The sequence below is a fragment of the Diorhabda sublineata genome, chromosome 5, assembly GCF_026230105.1.
Source record: "Diorhabda sublineata isolate icDioSubl1.1 chromosome 5, icDioSubl1.1, whole genome shotgun sequence".
In the NCBI taxonomy this organism is placed as follows: Eukaryota; Metazoa; Arthropoda; class Insecta; order Coleoptera; family Chrysomelidae; genus Diorhabda; species Diorhabda sublineata.
Genome location: NC_079478.1, coordinates 19,771,475 through 19,787,419, shown reverse-complemented (window position 1 = coordinate 19,787,419; position 15,945 = coordinate 19,771,475). Strand labels below are relative to the sequence as shown.

General features: G+C 34.1%; 1 protein-coding gene across 5 annotated transcripts in view; it reads left to right on the top strand.

Moving 5' to 3' along the window:
• Positions 1-12,250, top strand: part of LOC130443975 (protein PALS1) — a 123,287-nt gene extending 111,037 nt beyond the window's left edge. For 3 of the 5 annotated variants that reach the window (XM_056778912.1, XM_056778911.1, XM_056778908.1), the window contains 5 exons: positions 67-256; positions 584-762; positions 5,870-6,217; positions 8,133-8,446; positions 11,459-12,250. In XM_056778912.1, the coding sequence (XP_056634890.1) occupies positions 67-256; positions 584-762; positions 5,870-6,217; positions 8,133-8,446; positions 11,459-11,641 (1,214 nt within the window). In that variant the 3' untranslated portion in view covers positions 11,642-12,250. The remainder of the gene's footprint in view (positions 1-66; positions 257-583; positions 763-5,869; positions 6,218-8,132; positions 8,447-11,458) is intronic. The other 2 variants (XM_056778909.1, XM_056778913.1) reach the window with 1 other exon arrangement.
• Positions 12,251-15,945: the final 3,695 nt, after the last annotated feature.

Here is a 15,945-nt window from a genome sequence, read left to right as displayed (position 1 = left end):
CTATTTTAATATTTTATTTGATCTTTATTCAATTTATTCATATAATGATAGAGAAAATATTATTAGGTAGAGTAATTCGAGGAGGAGCTGCCGATAAAAGTGGTCTTCTACACGAAGGAGATGAGATTCTGGAAGTTAATGGTATTGAAATGCGCGGCAAAAGCATAAACGCTGTCTGTGATATTTTGCAAACTATGGAAGGTACTCTGACATTTCTAATTATCCCTGGGTCTCAAGTGCCAAGATACAATAACAGGTATGTATTCTTTATCCATCTGGACAACATCGGAAAATAAAAATTGAAAGTGCCACCTGTCGAAGAGAAATGGCAAACCACTGTCTGCATTCTGCTTAGTATTGCACGAATTACAAAGACGTTTGAATTCTTCGTTGAATTGAAACTTACCATTATTAGTGGTGATTTCAGAGCACAACAAATAATAGTTTTTCAGATATGATACTCTATCATATTCAATTGAGAATTGTGAATGAAGTTTTTTGATTCAAGAATCATTCAATTCAATGAAAATGGACGAATATAGATATGAATAATTCAATATTAATTATTAATTAATTTGTTTAGGGATAATTTCCTTCATGTCAGAGCGCACTTCGACTATGATCCTGAGGAGGATATGTATATACCTTGTAGGGAACTAGGGATTGGATTTCAAAAAGGCGATGTTTTGCATATCATCAGTCAAGAAGATGCCAATTGGTGGCAAGCCTACAGAGAAGGAGAAGAAGATCAAACATTAGCAGGTATCATTTTTAACAAAAAAACAAAAAAATTCTATTCGCATCTTTTAATTTTGAGTTTTTGAGTTTCTTCATGTTCTGTAAACCAGACCTCCACAGCTTTTATTACCTCCTCTTTGGAAGAAAATTTACGACCTTTTAAACTTTTTTTCAGGTGAGGAAAGAGATGATAGTCGGACGGAGTTAAATCTGGTGAATACGGGGGGTGTTCTAGTAATTCAAATCCTAAATCACGAATTTTTTGCATGGCAACATGAGATTTGTGTGCAGGGGCATTGTCCTGTAAGAACAAAACATCTTTGGATAGCTTTCCGCGTCCTTTCTCTATAATTTTTCCCGTAGAGTGGTTAATAATGTCTAATAGTAATCTCCAGCTATTGTTCTACCCTTATCAAAAAATCAATCATGATTAATCAATGGCAATCCCTAAAAACTGAAGAAAAAACTTTTCCAGCAGATTTTTGGACACTTAACTTCTTAGGCTTTGCGGAACCAGAGTGTCGCCATTCCATCGATTGTTGCTTTGTTCCTGGATCGTAGAAATGTATCCCAATCTCATCCGTAGTGACAATTCGGTTTAAGAAGTCTACATCCTTTTCAAATCGAACACAGATCGAACGCTTTTGGTCAACATTCAAATATTTGGGGATCCATTTTGCAGCAATTTTTCTCATGTCCAAATTGACGTGAACTATATGATGAACGCGTTCGTATGAAATATTCAGTACTTTAGATATCCGTTTTAGCCCAATTCGACGGTTTGATAAAATCATGTCATGAACTGCATCGATATTTTCGGGGACTGACACAGATAGTGGCCTTCCCGATCGTTCATCATCTTCAATAGAAAATTTACCTCTTTCGAAGCTTGCAGTCCAATTTTTCACGGTCGCATACGAAGGACATTGATCACCAAGGGTATTAAGCATATCTTCATAAATCTGCTTACCTCTTAACCCTCTTAACTCAATACATCTTTTTTCTTTTAATTTATTGCCTAACTCTGGTTTACTTTGTGGACGTTAAACTTTACACTAACACTTCTAATAAGTTATTGTTCGTTGCTATGGTAACGCAATATTTTGTTTATGCATGGAACTGGTCTAGACTAACTAGATACCAATACATCCTCGTATTACATTTTTAAATAAAATTGATATAAATTCGCAATTTGTAAATGTAAGTGTTTAAATTCAGGTGCAAAGTAGACTATAGGCTGTGGTTAGGTTAGGTTAGATTAGGTTAGACTAAAGGCTGGGGTTACATTGCACCGATGGATTTGAAACTGATTTTCTATGATCAAAATCCGTTTGGAATAAAGTAAACCCACACCATTGTAAACTTAAATCAGTTGTGACTCTTTTGATCTATTTTTTTTAAATTTCTGATAAATTTTATGTAAATTATGGCCTTTTTCAATATTGTAGTCGTTTATTGCCTACAAAGTATATAAAACATTGATGGAATAAACATATTTTTCTACGCCCATGTCTGTAAACGTCAAAAATTGCACTGTCAAAATTCCTTTTAAATGACATTTGACAATAACATGCATGTAATGAGAGCTCATAACATATACGTGCGTTTTGAGAAGAAAACTTAAACTTGTTGGTTTAATTAAATTACAATCAAATTTTTATTAACGAAGACTTTATTTGGTCTATTTACACAAATTAAGCAAATTAAAAAACGTGACAACTTTTAGCATTAGCGAGATATATTCAGGATTGAAAGAGTGATGCCCCTAAATGTAGGCAGCACATTATGCAATTTCTTCAAAAATAGGACACGTTTTCTTAAGTAGCATGCTATGAATGAGCGTAGAAAAAGTATAGTACGTTACACGAGTTGTAAGCCCATTACGCACTGTGCGGCTTCGTGCAGAAAATTTTTCACTTCGTGCTTAATGGGTTACTTACAACTCTTGTTATGTAACATACTATTATTATATAGAAGTGTAAATAAAAACAGTCTTCTTGAAAAAATTGCAGTCTTTGAAGTTACTTAAATCTAAAAAATTAGAAAAATAAATTAATTCCACCACAGTTTGTCACATTTTCGTACGGTATACAAGCCACATTTTGTCATCTTCTTCGGTGGGTCTATTGAACCAAGTATTTGATCCCATGTGTACCAAATTTCATCACATTTTGAAGACCACTTCCAAAATTTTAATGCTCTAACCATGGCATTAATCATAGCACCATTTTCGACCACAGAAGTCATTTTTCCAAGATACAAGTCGTTTTCGTAAAGAAACAGACAATATTCACCAACCACTCTTTTAACAGTCCAGATTCCTCAATTTTCTGAGCATTGGTTTTACTGAAGTAGTCAGAGCTTTTTGTTAAACTCATTCTCTTCCTCCATATCCTACTTCATCTATGTCGTCATCAGACTCTCTGAATATCGGAATATCTTCAGAAACATCGTTAGTCGCTTGTTGATTTTCTTTTGAAGTTACGCAGGCAGATCAGTGACATTTATGCTGTGTGCAATACTTTTCCTAGCTGGAACTGTCAACTTTTTTTTGTTCCTTGTATGAAATTGTGTAGCAGTTTGCCTTTTTCTTTCTAAATAGGTTATAAATGAATTTTCTATTTCGTTTTTATTCCTATCATCTTCATTCCCAGGTTTGATCACCTGGCACCTAATCTATCTAAAAGAGAGCTTACTTTACAAGGTACAATGCAACATTTTCTAAATCCAGAAATTAAATTAGAGGTAGCATTTTCAGAGATTCTTTCCATTAATTCCTATAGAAGTGCAGGAAAATGTTGTTTTTCCAACAAATTGGATCTACTTCCTACATGTGTTTCTTTGTAATAGCACAAGATTTGTCGCCATGCTTTTTTCATTGGAGCAAAAAATGCAGTTGTGTTATGTGTGTGCTGTTGGGTGGAAGACACACAAAATGAATATAATTAGCCCTGCATATTTCTAAATCTAAAACGTCGACGTTTATATGCGACGAGAGCTTGACGCCAATTATAACTTTTTTAATCTAGGCAATAAAAGCTGAGGAAACCAATCAGCAAATGTCTGGGCTTCAAACCATCCAGATGCAGTACAAGCTGGTCCATTTTTGTTTCAAGTATCCCACAAATTCTTACATTTCTATACTACATAAGTTGGAAGCAGTTCACCAGCAGCGTTTTCTGCTATCATTAACGAAATACAACTTTTTGAAGAATTAATTATTCGCTCTGAGTTTTCTGGCCTAGGTTTTCGGTCAAATTAGTTTAATCATAGTTATATATTGTATCAGTTGGTCGTTTACTGTTTTTTGTAGATTCTCTATATATTTTCGCATCTGCTGCTCGCTAAGTGCTGCCTTGATTCTTTTAATATTACTCGCCAATCTGGCAGATAAATCTTTATGACGGCTTAAAAAAGCTTTTACCCAATCCCTGCCAAGCGAGATACTCTTCTGCCTTTTTTTGTTCAAATATATCTTGATTATTTGCCGTAATTCTATTTCGTCAACTGGAAGTCACTAATGCTATGAATGTATCGGACCAAGCTTCTTTCATTGGTAAACACGGGAGGTAACCTGGTTTATTTGAATGTAGGTTCTTCATTTTGCTGAAAATTATTCTACGGAGTATATAGTAGGTAGTTGCAGCTTTGCATTAGTAGCATACTTCCGAGAGCCCGCTACTCTCTTATATTTTCTTGGTATCTTCTAAATAAACAGAAAATATGAAAAAAAAAGGTTATACTTTACAACCACTATTTTGATGCAAAGCCTACCCATTTTAAACGTGGTTATTTACATAAAAATTTAAATTTTGATTACTTAATTGCAATTTTGAACATTGCAAAAGCGATAATGGTACATGCAGATAAACCTAAACCCACTTTTGTTAGTTGATTCGGGGGATTCCCACACAGCTTGAATTTCGTTCGTTCATAGGCACGAACAACACAAATTTGTTGGCTAATTTTTGGTACACGGTTGTTCAACACTGGTCGGTAAAACAGAGCGCAGAATGTATGTCTGACAATTATCGGAGCGTACTCTATCAAAAAAAAAAAAAAAAATTGAACAGAAGTGATATTCGCAAATCGTGTTCTGTATTAACAAAAATATAATTAATATTGAAGCAAAGAAACCCAGCATGTGGAACAGTAGACCCACTCTACAGTATATATTTTTTCCTTTAGATCCTCGTTGAAAGTAAAATGTGATAACACGGTTAGAATTAGCAAACTTATATCATATTTTTTTTCGTAATTTTGGTTTAATTATATTTGTAAAACAAAAATCAACCTAAGAGCTCAAGAAGCTTTAATAAAAATGAATATATAGATATTTGACATTAAAGCAACGATTTTATAAGCGTTTTGGTAGTGGGATTGTGGCAAAATTAAACACCAAATTGTACTAAATCTAATATATTTCCGAGCTCTCGAATACTATAATCATCGTCGATATATTAGAGTTAGTATACTTTTTGTTTATAATTTTGCCACAATCTCACTACGAAAACGTTTAAAAAATCGTTGCTTTAGTATCAAATTCATGGATTCCTTCTAAAATTTCGTTCTGTTTTTAACAGTGGTTTAGGTTATGTAATATGAAAAATAATTTTGAGAGCCCGAAGTAGCTTTTTAACTATATTTATTATTACAATTATAAAATATTTAACGACGATTACCAAAAAAGAAGTGTTACTAATACAAAAACGATTTTATTATTGAATTTTATATGGCTTCTCTTGTGAACATCGGTGATCTTGCTGAATTTTTAGAAATGCTGGTTCAGGGAAATCAATCAATCGATATTATTCACATCACTTGAATAGAAGAACGCAAATATTTATATAATGTGTCATTTAAATCCTTCAACTTATCAAGAAATATTTTTCCTGAAAAAGCTTAGAAATGATCAGGCCATAGAAGACGTATCAGAACTATTCTTTCGTTCGAGTATTATTCTGAAAGATATTTACTTTGAGGGTACAATAAGCTTAAATAGATAATACACAATGTTTATTATTTTTGGAACAGTTTTATTTCTTTTTATATTTGTATTTGCTTTTATCTGTTACAAGAAATCACCAAATTTATGTTATTGTTATTTATATGAAATAATTTCAATTTTCAGGTCTAGTACCTTCTCTAACATTCCAGCACCAACGAGAAAATATGAGATTGGCAGCAGAGGAACGCATGTCTAAACCTCAAAGAAAGTCAACGACATTACTTTGTGGCAAAACGAATAAAAGAAAAAAGAAAAAGGGAGCATACGCCGATGGCGGTTACCCTATGTATTCAAACAATGTAGATGAGTACGATACTGATGAAATTTTAACATATGAAGAGGTTTCACTGTATTACCCAAGGGCTAATAATAAGAGACCAATTGTCCTTATTGGACCACCAAATATAGGAAGACACGAATTAAGACAAAGACTTATGGAAGACAGTGAACGGTTTGCCGCCGCCATACCACGTAAGTATCTTCAATTAATATTCTATTAATATATACTAATAATTAAATAATTCGTCATTCAATTATGAACATTTCTACATAGTGTATGTTTCTATTCATTAAGTAAGGTGATGTTTGTTTGTGGCACCTCATTCCAAGCAGCTTCAGTTTAGCAGATGAACTACACCACACTCTGTGGACGTTGGTGCAAGTTGGATAATTTCCTCCCCATCCGCACACCATAGTTCAAAGTGAAAAATGCGAATGTGCCTTGTCGAAAAAAGTTTGTGGCCCTTTGTAGGACATCATCAACATAACGCTCAGCTCTATATTGTCTCGAATAAACATAAGAATGATGATCAGCTATCACAAGCAATAATACCCCAAACCAATGGTACAACCGTCCTGCACAACTATTCACAATCACGATTCACCGCTGAATACGATGTTTTGTTTTGTTTTCCAATGCTGCCATTACTTGCCGTAGCTCACACGCTAACCACAATGATTCGAAGTAAAAGGAAGCACTAATCCTGGATGGCATAATGAGAGAAAAAATACTCGAATTTATCATACCTACTAATCTCCGTCTACAAACCATTGGATGCGATTTTATGCTTTCTAGCAAATACTGTCTCGTAGATTCAGTTGCATGAAGCATATATCTTAATGTTTGTGGTACGCCTCAATTAATCGATCTGCTTTGCTTTTCTTTATCCATATAAAACACAGAGGAATAAAGCCCACGTTTCGATAGATCATCATTTTAGAATGTCAAAATTGCATTTTCAAAATTCAAACAATATGTTTTGTCTTCTTTGAGTGAATTTTCTCATATTGGGCTGAAAATTATTTCGAGTTGTGTCATGAAAAATAATTTTACTGATCTCATAAATCCAAATTTTTCTCACAAAAAAGTTATATTTCAAGCTGGGGCCGCTATGCTTGATCTTTTACAGGGGCAGCACCTTCAAATTGATAAAATATGCTATCACTTCACTCTTTGTAAGTATGTATGGATTTGGAGTCTCGTATACACTGCAACCCAAAAGATCTATTGTGTCCTCCTCTCTTGTTGCGATACTGCAGAACCCAGCGTTTACAGCGGATCCATCCATCCCACTCATTTTAAAAAGTCTAGAATATGGGATGACTTTAATTACCAGAGATTTTCGTCTTCTATTTCATACACACCCAGGTGTAGTTTCACACATCGAGAGAATGTAGATAGAGGTTTCGTCTTCTATGCAACAAAATCTACACGCCGCATTATCTGCTATGTCAAGCGTCTTCAGGTATTTGATGAAGTGACGTTGCCACGATAGAACTCCTGTTAGTGTTTGTAGATTGTTCTTACTTAGTTTGATACGTTCAGCAGATCTACTCTGGTTATAGTTTCCTAGAAGAGTTTTTGCCTGTCTCAGCCCATGTAGTTTGACCCAATAATTGGTTTTACTCCTAATCTATCTTCTTTTCCATTATTCTTTAGCAGATACCACAGAAGGGCTTAGGTCCCATGAAAGGGCTTTAGCGAGCTTATCAGCTATTTCATTTCCCTTCGCTCCTATGAGTCGTTAAATTTTTCCCAGCAATCCCAAACGAATTTGCATTTTATGACTATCAGAAAGAAAAAGGCTTTCAGAGTGTTTGGTTCTGGGCACGTACACTCTTATTCCAGTTCCGTCTGCTGTTTTTGATCCATCACTCTTTAGAAATTGGATATTTTCAAACACTCTAATATAATAACAGCTATCAAAATTTAGAAAGTTCTTATTGATACTACAGAATGAACTGAGTAACATTCTTCATCCAAGTAAAATTCTATTCCATAAATATAGTTCAGTTTGTTAACCTGAAATTCGTGAATATTGTCAAGTTTCAAGAAAATTTATTTTGTATCTCTAGTCCTTAAATTATCCAATAATTTTTTTTCAAGATACTTCTCGAGCCCGAAAAGAAAATGAAGTTGACGGACAAGACTATCACTTCATAACTAGAGCCCAATTTGAAGCTGATATACTTTCGAGAAAATTCGTAGAACACGGAGAATATGAAAAATCTTACTATGGAACTTCACTAGATGCTATAAGATCTGTGGTAAATTCTGGGAAAATTTGTGTTCTGAACTTACATCCACAGAGTTTGAAGATACTCAGAACTTCTGATTTAAAGCCGTATGTAGTATTTGTTGCCCCTCCCAGTTTAGAGAAATTGAGACAGAAAAAAATTAGGAACGGAGAGTCTTATAAGGTGAGAATTTATTTTCATTTAACATACAATATTGATGATTTCAGTTAAATAGAAACTCTAGTTCAAATAAAATATGTACGTTCCCTAATGCTGATTATGGCTAAATAAACTTCAGATTAACCTTCATAATTGTTGAAAAATTATGTATAGGTATTCAGTAAATACTGTTACATATATTAGGTTTGTTCTTGGTGCAAGCAGTATAGTGAACTGGGTGAACCAGTTCTCTTGCACAGCAACGCTAACGCTGGTTCTGCTACAAAGAACGCTTTAGTGTACACCTCCTGAACTAATTCTTCCAGTGTAACTACCAAGAACAAATCTATTATTTATGATTACATTATTATAATGATTTACACAATGGCTGCATCAATTGTCAAATTTAAGATTTGGCAGATTCACGACATTCTCGAGAATGGCTATTTTTTATTTATATTTTGAAGGAAATAATTCAAGGATAACGAAAAATATATAATCAGACGATTTCCACAAGCCGAAGTAACAAAAATCCGTCGATAAAATTAAATGCGTGTAGGTGCGTGATGCATATATTCCCCTCTACGCGTTTCTATTCCTCTCTCAATCTTTCTTTATCTATCACTTTCTCACTTCGTCCTCACTCTGGTTTCTGTTGCAATGACGCCAACACAGCTGATCACAGACTCGTTCGTCGCAACTAGAGGCAGCTTTGTCAATTTTTAATAAATTCCGAATCATTTGGTAACAAATTCACGATCGCTGTAATGCGCATGCATAATTACGAACCTATTCAAGATGTTGATTTACCGTGAATTATTCAAGGACAGTATCTGTCAATTGTGTCGTTTCTCGATCTTTTTAAATTTTGTCTTTTGTAGTATAATAAAATGACGTTTTTTTAAGTAAATAAATGTATAAGTATTCATACTGATTATGAGAATAGTTATTTGTATGCTTAGGCCGCGAAATACCTTTTTAACGTACTGAAAGAACAATTATCTTGAGGTCGTTAAAAAGTTTCGCGGCCATGGCATACCCACTATTTTTCGAGTAATCGTGAAAATTATTAAACTAGATAATTGTAAATAAATGTTATTGCTCTAAAATCAACAGCAGCTCAATTTATTTAACAATGTCACTGTCTGCTATGGAAATGATATGTTTCAATATCTACAAAATATTTTGATAGTTCTTCACGAAACACAAAATGTCTGATACCAATTTCTGTCGATAGTATCTGGTGAATGTAGGCAATAACCAATACTTATGTATTTGTTGGTATTCAATAAAAAATAATCCTTATCTTTGTAGTATTTTAGAAATGTCAAATTTGGAAGTGACGTTTGGTTTCGCAGCCATTGCTATGGGTAACGGCCGCGAAATTAAATTTCGCGTGCAATTGCATGAAACATATTTTTTATGTACAAACAAAACCACAAAGCTCCGAATGGCATATTTTGTTTTCTGTATCTCAAAGTTCATTATATTGACTGAAAAGTTTTTTCAGTTAATAGATGATTAGGGCATATTTTTACGTACCTAGTTTTCAAAACAAAGAGAGTTATAGTGTAATATAATTCACTTGTGACATAAATCGTCTATATTATGGTGCTATATGCCAGATATTACTTTTCTATATTTATTTCACAGTGTAGGATATAATTTTAATTTAGATTTGTGACTAAGATCCATGTTTGTACTCACATTTCTTTACCTCTTGAATTTATTTTTATTCAATTTATGCTTAGTTGATGCAGTGCTTCCAATTTAAAAAAAAATGTTTTCATTTATCACTTATTTTGAAATAAATACAAATGCTATTATTATTTTTTTTATTATTGTAATCTTACTTAGTTTATATCTGTTATCTTTATTGTCTGTGGGTTTTTCTCGCAGATGTTTCCATTCATGTTGCTAGTACATGCACTGGTTTATAAAAAATATTTTTTTAATCATTTTATTATAAATACAAGTATTCTACTTATGAACATATATTTTTTTATTTGCATGCTATTTTCTAAGCTTTTAAAATAATTAAATTCAATGATTTAAAAAAAATTTGTCAGATTAGGCGAATGCATCTAGATAATTGAAACATTATGTGACATCACATCTATGATATAAAGATATGAGGACCTTTGAACCTCCGATAGGCTATAAATAAGAGACAAGTTCATATGAAACAATAATTGTACCAAAAGATTGGTTCACCGAAGAGATTGAGACATTTATCATATCTTTGTACAAACTTTTCAAAACCCTTTTCAAAGAAAGTTGCCGTCAATGTAGCCTAACCGTTCATCAACAATAGAGTACAAAACAGACCTTGAAACTTCTGGAAATTCCGTATTCAGAGCAGTAATGATGAATTTGCGCTTTTCTTTAACCATTCTGTCAACTCGTGGAACCAGGTCATCTGAAATGGCACATTTGCGTCCTTGGTTCCTTTCATCATGCACATCATTACGGCCATATTTAAACTTTCGACACAATTCAGGCACAACACCATCACTCATGAAGTTTTCCCCATACACACGACTCATTCTCCGATGTTTTTCTGCAGCACTATCGTCTTCAGCTTGTAGAAAACGAATCACACTTGGCGGGAGCATTAACAATGGATAAGTTTACGTGGATGTAGTACAACGCCGACTGACGCCTGAATGTCTGTTTTTTGGCACATTATAATAATGGCCGCTAGTTTGCTGCCTCAAGTGGAAATCGTCATATTATTCAAAGAGAGGTTTTTTTAAGTTTTAAGTATAATGCAAACAATCATATTAACATACGCAAATTATTAAAAATGTATAGGATATTGATACTATCAATATCTGACATTACATATCATATTTTCTTCTTGTCATCTAAGCCTTGCAATCCAATAGTCTCTATGACGTCCGAGAATTTCCAATTGAATTTTTGTCGATTTGAAACAAACAGTGTTTGAAACCATATATCAACTACAGATTAATTTTGTTTGATTATGAAACTGACTTGTCAAAAATCTTCACAATAATCCTTTTTTTCTTATAGGAAGAAGAGCTGAAAGATACTATAGAAAAGGCTCGTACAATGGAAGACAAATATGGGCACTTTTTTGATCTTATCATCATAAACAATGATACCGAAAGGGCGTATCATCAATTACTAAATGAAATTAACAGTTTAGAAAGAGAACCTCAGTGGGTGCCAGCGGCATGGGTGAAAGGTTGCTAAATGTAACCTATAATTTTTAAATCTAGAACTTTTTAAAGCTCAAATTGTTTGTATATCAATTGAATATTTTTAATTATATATTAATCCATTTATGTCAACCTTTTTTAACGTGGTACTCAACTATTAGAATATTTGTTTCATTCGTATTGTTTAGTAAATCTAGTGAACCTGTTCTAAATTCTTGTACCAGTTACATCGTTAGGAGTGCAGATTATGTAAAAATAATTGAAGGGTATACAATTTCAAGTATTTAAAAAGTGTTCGGAACTGTTTAAATCCCTTTTAAGAAGATCAAAAGAATTGATTGAACAGGTGTGTGCAAAACATAAACATAAACATGTGATACTCTCTTTTTGAAGTGTAATATTAATATAGGAAATATTTTAAAGAGGACTTTTTGCAAAAAAGGCGGCAATAATGAATGTAAATATTTAAAATTGTATAAAATTTAAAATTGTTCAAAGTATGTTTGTAGCTATGTATATCTAGCATGAAAACTCGAAATGTATATACTTTATAAAATTTGAAAAAATGAGTTTTGTCTCGATATAATTTTATTCTTATTGTTAAAACTGTTTTAATCAATAAAGGATAAGGAATAGTTATAAATGGAATTTTAATGAGTACTACCTGTATAATATACTAATCATCCTCAAAAATAGATAAAATAAACAAATACTCTACCACTAATAATCCAAGTTAATTTTTGTTCTCGCCCATAAGTTGCCTCCATAATTTTCTATCCTCAGCCATGTCTAATTCTCCACCAAGTCTCCTTACATCTTCACCCACTTGGTCATTCCATCTTGCTCTTGGTCTTCCCAGTGGGCGCCATCCTTTTGGTTGATCTTCTGCTTCTTCTCACAGCCACAATATCTGATCGTCTGTCCCAGTCCCTGAGTTCTCTTTTTAAGTATTCTGCTTCAAAAACTGGCCCATATATCCTCCTTAATATTTTATTATTTTTTATTTTCAAATGTTATTGGGTGTGTTTTACAGCAGTGTGTTTACTTTTAAGTAATTTCGATAGGCTCCAAGAACATCTACAGGCTGCATTTAACCTCATCCGTATTTCTTCTTCTATTTTATTGTTGGTGTTCATAGTATATATACTATGTACTTAAATTCTTCAGTAATTTTAAAACGTCCATCGCTCTGCAACTCTTCCCACTTTCATATATTCTTACCTGGAAGAATCTCGTTCTCGGAATAACTGTCTTTCCTCCTTGTAGCATCATCATTTTCAAGCCTTCTTTTCAGGTCTTCTGCTAAGATTAAGAAATCTCACCGAGCCTAATTTGTTTCAAGCCCCAGTGAAAATCTTGACACTTATTGCAGGTAGGTCGTCGATTCAATTCTTTCTATGAACGAATCACTTTTACGCGATCTTTTCTGATGCTAGTAGGTGATCGTTCTTCTTTGTCTACTGTAGCTCTTGAAAGCTAGATTCTGCCTTATTGCAGTTGAAACAGTCAGCTGAGCACGGCGTTGTGGTAACTCAGACCAGCTCGATGTTTAAATTGTACTAATGAAATCATTCAACCCATCTCGCGATTTGGTCCTCGGATACTTAAACGGCATCAACCACTTGAGTGCTGCATGATCAGTCTGCATTAAGAATTTCCTTCCATCGAGATACTGGTAACAGACTTCCACTACTTTTAAAAGCTTCCTTTTAGTTTTGGTTTCGAGAGTATTCTTTCTTTTTCTCTTTCAGAACACTTCCCTAGTCTACGTTACTTGTATCTTTGTCAACAATGAAGTATACCTATGGTAATGGATCTCCTAATATCGACGTTGTGTTTGGATGCATTTTCAAGGACTGAAACGCCATTTGACAGTCTTCATCCTAATGGAAAGCTCTTGTTTGTTCTGTGAATTGAGTTAGTGGCTAGGCAATTTCTTTACACCTTCAATAATATTTACAGTCCAAGGAAACTCTTAATTTGATATTTTTTGGTTGGTTGCGGTCATCGCTGAATGTAAGAAACTTTCTCTGGATCTACCACCATCCAGATAGCTGACTTTAGATGTTTAACCAATATCTTCCCAAGCTCCACGATGTTGTCCTAATAGACAAGGCATGTTTTCCAAAATTCTCAAAAAGTTTTCCAATATTTTTTCAAATGTCGCCTGATTCACCTCGATTGGCATAACGTTAAATTGTTATAATCCGGATCCAATGGCAAGAGCAGTTTTCACTCTATCTATCTGGGCTCATCTTCACTTGCCAATATCCAGATTTCAAGTCGAAGGTAGAAAACAGTTTGCATCCTACATTGTCCAGTAGTATCGTTACCGCGCTTATATGCCACTTTCACATGTGCAGCATCCGTTTTTTCGGTATACCGATATGATTTAGGCCCACAATTAAGACCCAGAGTCATTATAGTCAATAATGAATTTGTATTTCATTTAATATACTAGTAGCTATGTATCAAGCACTTTGTACAATAATAAAATTAGTATTTATCGTTTTTGGGCATATTTTTCATACTAGTTGGTTGAAGCTCTCATTACTGTTCTGATTGATTCCACTGACAAATCTTGACCAACAATCTTTGCTCAAGCTGTGGTGATAAAAAGTTGCCTTTATAGCAGAGTCTATATCTTCGATAGAATCACAATCACAACATAGTTTACAGTTAATTTGTCAATCACTTTTCCCTTGAGCTTTCCTCTACGACCAAGATCTTTTTAGTTAGTTTTCAATGTACGTATTCGAGTCTCCATCCGCTTCTAAACATGCCCTATACATTTCTTCTAATTTACGGTTGTATTTTTGTAGGGATCTGCTTTTATAATTCCAGAATATGTCGTCGAATCACCATTGCTAATGTAGTTTAATTATTTAACCCCAAATTTTGTTTCAATCTGCTGAAACATTTCGACCATCGCACTCACCTCCATTTTCCCTGAAGACCCTTTGTGATTAACAGTACACTCATCTTCATGCAATTCAAACCATTCCTTAAACTCAGCTGTATTGTTTTTTTTTCAATACTCACATAGCTTACAATATACACTTTTATACACACATATACAGTTTTACAGTTAAATCATTCATATAAACATTTTTAGTTGATGGCATTGCTTGTTTTTCTCCATTATCCATGCAAGAAGAAACAACGGGGCCAAATATGGGCCAAGATTGGTACAACCTTGGCCATTGGCTAAAGACCGGGATGATAACAGCGTGCCAGGCTTGGTTGTTATCATTAAGGCCATTCTTTGTTCCCAAGCCTGAGCCGTTTTTGGTTGTTACAGCTGAACATATGCTTACAAACTCATAATCAAAAAAGATATGAATTATATTTTAATCATTCTTATTTTTTATTGCATCACAATGAAAAGTTAACGTGACAATCTTTGATACAACTAGTTTTTTCTAAATTGTCAATAGTTGATATAAAAATTACTGGAAGTTTTTCTTTTGGTTCAATGGTTTCTTCTACATTTTGAGGGACTTCATTAGGGAGCAGATTATCACTGTCATATACATTGTCATCGTTAGAATCAGCCGAACAAAACACGATTTATCTTATCGACGGTAGACATAAACATATTAAGCATGAAGTTGGGGACTTAACCTTCTTTGCTAACGTCGGTCACAATCAGATATTTGGTATTTGGTAGAAATGAGAGTGGGATGTTTCTGTCAAAGAGTCTGGGTTAACCAGATCTGACTCAAGTCTGGGTTCCCATAGAACGGCTAACGTTAGGCTTGCCCGTCATGGACTAAGGCTGGGAAATCACAGGCATGGCCAAAGCTGGGTTACCCAGATTTGTCCCAGGTCTGGGTTCCCATTGAATGGCCGAGCTTGGGCTCGCCAGTTTTGGGCCAAAGCTAGGAAACTACAGGTACGGCCAATGTTCAGTTGACCAGACTTAAGCCCAGGCTAGCACACTTAACCTTAGCTGCGCAGTACAGTCCCAGGCTTGGTCCCGTTGTCCAGCTCTTGGGGCTCCTGTATAGATAACAGTTTCTGTTATCAAGACTTCTGCAACGGTTTTACTACAATATAAATTTTGCCTGAGTAATATTGTATGCGTAGTTTTATCTAAAATAGCCGGCATCCCCATCAGGTTACAAAAATTGTGCAATCCATATCCTATTTATTTCATAATAATGCCCAACGAAAGGAAAGGACAGGAAGGAACATATTAATTTCCATAATTATTCAACTACAAGTTTGAATCCTAGTCCACGTGTACTTGCTGTTGGAAACTGTACAACATATTTTTTATATTTAACAAGAGTAGAAATTGTGGTGAATACTATAATTAAGTTTACTTTAGTGTTT